Raw genomic sequence first — 6,000 nt, forward strand, 5'->3', positions numbered from 1 at the left:
GGGGGGGGGGGGGGGGGTCACTGCAGACCGAAACGATGCATCACTTGGACATTCACAATTCCTGACCAACAATATTCCCAGGATGCCTGTTCTGCAGAATTCACTGGGAAATCTGTTGACTCTGCATCACAGGATTCACATGAGTGGTGCATCACATTTCCTGTCCGATGCACTTTGTTCCAAAAGAAGGGCGCAGGGAAAAGCCAACATACGACATGGCAGAGGAAAAAAAAAAAAAAAGTGTCGAGCCAATATGCAACGTTCACCATCACTCAAGTAGAAATAGTATTGATTTCTCTTTTTACAACAAAAAAGAACCCTCTTTGTTCAAGTGCTGTGGTTCACTTGTGATGGAAGCTAACAAGCTAAATGAAAGCATAATAGTTCCCCTTTAAAATTAGTTTTGTTTTTATTTATCTCAGTTAATCGGATCGGTGATAAGTGAATTTCCTTATTTATAAATGGAATATTATTGTAGTTAGAGTAGTTAGCATATCACACCTAGTAACCAGTGTAGAGCGCTACATATCATCACATAAACAGCATTGAAAACCTGTTTATGATATTATGTGATATTAAGACATAACTAACAGTTCTTCCTCAATATGACATTTGCCAATTGATTGATTTACAGCAGCCATCTGACATTAATATTCATTCATTCATTCATTGTCTACCGCTTTTTCCTCACAAGGGTCGCGGGGGTTGCTGGAGCCTATCCCAGCTGTATTGGAGCGAGAGGTGGGGTACACCCTGGACTGGTCGCCAGCCAATCACAGGGCACATATAGACAAACAACCATTCACACTCACATTCATACCTATGGACAATTTGGAGTCGCCAATTAACCTAGCATGTTTTTGGAATGTGGGAGGTATCCGGAGTACCCAGAGAAAACCCACGCATTCACGGGGCGAACATGCAAACTCCACACAGAGATGGCCGAGGCTGGAATTGATCCTAGTCCACAGCTGGTCTCCTAGCTGTGAGGTCTGCACGCTAACCACTCGACCGCCGTGCCACCCTGACATCAATATGATGCCTTGAATTACACTCTGACAGTACTGCTAGCTTTGTTTACACCACATAAACTTGTGTGTTTACACAACAACTCTGGAAACTGAGTGGGTAAGAAGGACAAAAAAAGAAGCCAAAAATGTACCACTTCCACACAGAATGGGAGAATAACTATGTGACATCTGATTTTTTTTTTTTTTGACAGAGTGAAGCCGCAAAATAAAAAATTCGACTACATAGCCTCCACTTTTGCTCACATCTCACAGAAACTATGGTGCGTTCAAGGACCAATGAACAAAGTCAAAATCATACACAAGAATGCAAAATGCACAGTTTCAGCTTTTTTTGTGTCTGCACATTGATAAGCTTTCCGTTTACCTAACACAACACTCTACATGAAGTCACAGTGAATGCCTCACAGCAAGATGCATCCTGTCTTATTTTGCCTTCAGGACCAACAAAAAAAAAAGGGCAAATCCGTGAACTCGTGCTGATAAAATGTTAATTAGAGGTGAATGTTATTTTGGCTAACCAACACTGGAGTAGCTTAAGCTATCCATTTCCCCATCGGCAGTCCTGATAATTAGGCTACAGACATGACAGTCCTATTGATTCATTTACTTATTGGATTGAAAGCAATTAAACTAATGCATTAAAATGTATAACTATTCCAAGATGAATGACCGACCTGCTTGTGGTCTTAGAGAAATTAGTAAGAGGGGGGAAAAACATCCTAACCTTGAAATTATTTTTAACCAGCTGTACCTTTTTATGTTACATAAAAGCCTTGCATAAAAGCCATGGCTGTTCCAATAAATAACAGCAGATTATTTTTGATGCTGTTGTTTTGATAGACCATTTTATTTCAATGTTAAATATAATTAAAGGTCACGAGAGGATCAGACTAAAACTCTTGTCGATAATTGTGTTTTGTCGACATTTTAGCATGGTGATGGTGCACTACAAATTATTTTTCCACTTGCAAAGACTTAAAATGATATTTCTAGACATGTTAGATCATTTGCCTGGTTTCTAATGTTTATTTACAGTTAGTTATTTTTGGTTTTCCCAACAAATGAAATCTTGTTATAAGATTCTACAGTGCGGATGCTTATGGAGCAACTTGGTATTCTGCTTCAAGGAAGGGAATAAATATTTGGCCAAGATGGTGAAACCCCAGTTGGTCCTGATGCTGCGTCATCAGTAAGTAAATTTGCTTTGAGTGTCTTGGGGGTGGAAAAACACAATAAAAGTGATTATTTACTATCTTATCTAATGAGCACTTATGCTTGGGATTTTAATAGAATGAGTTAAAATATACCTGTACAGCTCCGGTCAATGCTATGCTACACAGTAATAGTGCTCACAATTTGGACATGTTCACTAATGTGTACTGTTTAACGTCATGGTGCCAGTACACCGCCCTGCCGTTTATCACAAGCTGTGCAGATATTTCTGTTGCAAGATACGCAGAGTGCAGCTGATTAACTCCTAGAAGCATAGCCTAGACTTTTCTGTCAATTTAGAAAAGCATGGAACTGAGCTGATACTGACATGTCCCTACAAAAAAATTCCAATTATACACAGTTTCAAAGCTAATTTATCATGCATACCTGAATTGCTTTCACCACTGCCTGCACTGCAAGTATTTAAGGAGCACTAATGTCCTATATCGGCCTCTCAACCGCACTTTACGTTAACAGCTGTCATATTTGATCAGGTTCACTGAAGGCATCACTGTCTATTTGATACCCTGAACTGAATTAGCGTTCAGATACAGTACTGACAGGTGGGACATCAAATGAGAAGCATCAGACAGAAATATGCAATATGACCCTAAAATCAAATATAAAGGCCAGAGTTAAATGATCTTTTAATCTTGTGAGTCTAATATGATCAGCTGGCAAAGACATATTGTACACGAGTCATCCCCATCGATTTGCTGCCACAGGTTCGTTCTCCTAGCTACAAAAGGTCAAAGCGCCATCACGTAAACCAGCAGACTGTCAAAAGCGGAAGTTAAATGTCTGCATGCTGAAGCTTTCCTTCTGCAAGAGTGAAGTTCAGCTAAGGGACGATTTACTCTTGACAGTGTGTGGCCAAGTCTTATCTGCGGCTGTGCTGCCTGCAGACACGACCACCAGAACAACCGTACTTCCACCGGAGAGGATGTGTTTTCATTCACATTTTTGACAGTCTGAAGACATTATCATATCCACTCCACATTACAAAGTATGCAGCCCAACACTCTAGTCTGTCCATCCATGGAACGTGGAGTCTATCCCAGTTGAGTCATGGAAAACATAACTAATTTTAAAGCGGAACTATGATGCTTTTTCCACTTTTTTGACCTATAAATGCAGTTAGAATGTTGTATTCTCATGTTAAACGATGCCAAAATGAGCCCCGAAAGAGGTTTGGGATGGTTCTTAATGCTCAGTTTCTGATCGTTTTTTCTAACACTGGCTTTCTGTGACATCACAGAGTACCGGGCATGCTTATTTGAGCTTGTATGATAGGCCAGATACGCTCTCTGCCCTCCCCCAAGCTCTGCTTCTCTGTTTACGGTGTTAGCATTGTCTCTTTTCCGGGAGGGAAAGCTAATTTTTTTTTACAGTTCCTAATAAGGCAAACATCAGGAAAAAGTAAAACGATTTTAATCCGTCAACGGCATTCCACAGTGGACTAGTGGTCCAGTTTTCGACTGGACTAGCCGACAAACTGTTGCTGAAGCCCGATGCCTTGCCAACGTTACTTGGTTGTGTCAAAGAGTAAGAAGACCAAGCAGTAAATAACAATGTGTTTTTGTCTGTTTAGCATTATAGCATACATTTTAAAAGATAAATCACCCTTTACTATCCACTCATATGCCGTTTAACCGTTTATCAAGGAAGTCCTCGTGAGCACTTGGGAGTATGACCAACCACGGCGGGTGGAATAAATTAAAACAGACCGTTTTCGCATCTAGAAATACAGCTGGAATAGGTGCAGATTCTGGAAGATCTGGAAAAGCTTTCCGTGGTGGTTATCATGTGTTTACAACTCAATACAAAAGGGCAGAAAAAAAAACAGCATAGGTCCCCTTTAAAAAAAAAAAGGCGAAAGTTGACACTTTGACTAGATGCGTTACATTAACGCCCAGTTTGGACTTAAAAACAATCAAGACTGCACTTCCGGAATAACAAACAAAAAAAAACAGACTGTGTACATATATTTATACTGTTATTCTGTATATTTTGTATTTTTCATTCTTTTTTAATAGATGTGTCTGCACCTAATATACCAAAACAAATTCCTAGTATGTGTTTGATCATACCTGGCAATAAACCCTTTTCTGATTCTGATTCAAAACTCTATTTGTGCGAATCAGGCTGTATGAGTGTGTTTATAACGTGTTGTGTTTTAATGCTTGTTAATGCAAAAAGTTGGAATGGCATAGGTGGCTACATCTTCATTTCCGGATTTCGATAAACAAACTACAGTACGCTTCACAGCAATGATCCTGACCGGATAGGGGGGGTGAATTATTTTTTTTGTTTGTTATTAAAAGTCTACTTGTTGAAGGGGGTGGAGTAGGAGTGCCCGTTTTTGGGTCAGATGAGGACATTTTCATTAGTTTCACAGAGGCTATTACATGGACCTTGGCAGAGATTTGCACTCTCCTAATGCCCTGTTGGTTACATAATAGATCTTAGCTGAGAATGCCCCCCCCCCCCCCCCCAGGAGGTTGCAGCCATTGCTTTCCGTATATCACGGATTAATATGGCTGACCACGCATGTGAATTACACTTTTAGGACCGCCTCTGGCTTTTATGGCATTTAGTCTGCAGTCCCATCAAGTTATAAAACCTGATGAGTCCGAATAATGCTGATGTTCCTTTATTAAAGTGTGAGCAACTGTGGTTGTAAATTGTTATGCAGGATGTTTTTGGGATGTCATTCCCAAAGTCCCAAACTAGGACCGGAGAAGTTGCTGTTTGCCAAGCCCGGCTATAACGTCCATGAGCAAGCAGACAAAACAAAGCCCAAGCACAGGTAAGTTTGGCTTCCACCGTTGCACCCCTGGGCTGCTGTGACGTTGCAAAGACGCTTACTTGTCATGTGTGAAATGCTCCTGGATGGCCCCCAGCGAGTGCGGGCTGTCGGCGCCCTGCAGCAGCCTGCAGCTCGTCAGGTGCCGCTGGTATCGCTCCTTCAGGCAGCCGTTCTCCGTGCACAAGTCACACACTTGCCGCTCCAGCTCCTCGATCCGAACCCGCTGCCTCTCCAGTAACTCCTGCTGAGTCTCGATGATCTTGTTGAGCTCTTTTAAATACTCCGCAGCCCTGGCAGGGTTCTCGGTACCCGAGATCTCCATGTCGTCGTGGCGCAGGAAAGCGAGTTGTTACGAACCCTCCGAGGCTGTTGTGGGCTTCAACAAGCGCAATAAAGCTCGGCCGGGTTGCGCCTTTTACGCCTCGCCATTGCTTCTGACAGCCGATTCCCGAACGCTCCCGTTTGTATATGAGCCTTTTTCGGACACTAAAACCGTCGGTTGTCCGTCACGTTTGAAGCGTTGACGTCACAAAGAGAGAACAGCCACATGTGACACAAGCTTTACACGGACCCGATGATCCAGCTCCCCAGAGGCGGACATGTCCACGACCACGACCACGCCGCTGCCGTGACTTTCTGCAAACAGACGCCGGCTGTCAAGTGGGCGGAGTTTACAAGTTTTATGAATCTGACAGCAGGTCGCGTTGAGCGCATTATGGCTGAAGCCAGATTACACGCTGACCCACATTTAGCTCAATATATCGTCACATGCGACGCGCAAATATGCTCTTCCTGTACACGCGTGCATATTTCATGACAGCTGCAAGAGAACTTTTTTTTTTTTTCCACGGAGGAGGCTCTGTGTGTGTTACATGACATTTTTATTTGTCTGTTGCCTTGCTTCCTTGGACAGGGAGATCTCTCAGGATCAGGAAGTTCGACAGACAC

General features: G+C 42.5%; 1 protein-coding gene across 2 annotated transcripts in view; it reads right to left on the bottom strand.

Annotated features, from left to right (window-relative positions):
• LOC131104650 (IQ motif and SEC7 domain-containing protein 1-like) overlaps positions 1–5,754 on the bottom strand; it is a 104,770-nt gene extending 99,016 nt beyond the window's left edge. Inside the window, exon 1 of one of the 2 annotated variants that reach the window (XM_058052050.2) lies at positions 5,112–5,754. In XM_058052050.2, coding sequence (XP_057908033.2) covers positions 5,112–5,374 — 263 coding nt within the window. In that variant the 5' untranslated portion in view covers positions 5,375–5,754. The remainder of the gene's footprint in view (positions 1–5,111) is intronic. The other variant, XM_078796666.1, reaches the window with a different exon arrangement.
• Positions 5,755–6,000: the final 246 nt, after the last annotated feature.

The sequence above is a fragment of the Doryrhamphus excisus genome, linkage group LG15 (genome assembly GCF_037039965.1).
Source record: "Doryrhamphus excisus strain RoL-2023G ecotype Guam linkage group LG15, RoL_Dexc_Guam_v1.1, whole genome shotgun sequence".
NCBI classification, from domain to species: Eukaryota; Metazoa; Chordata; class Actinopteri; order Syngnathiformes; family Syngnathidae; genus Doryrhamphus; species Doryrhamphus excisus.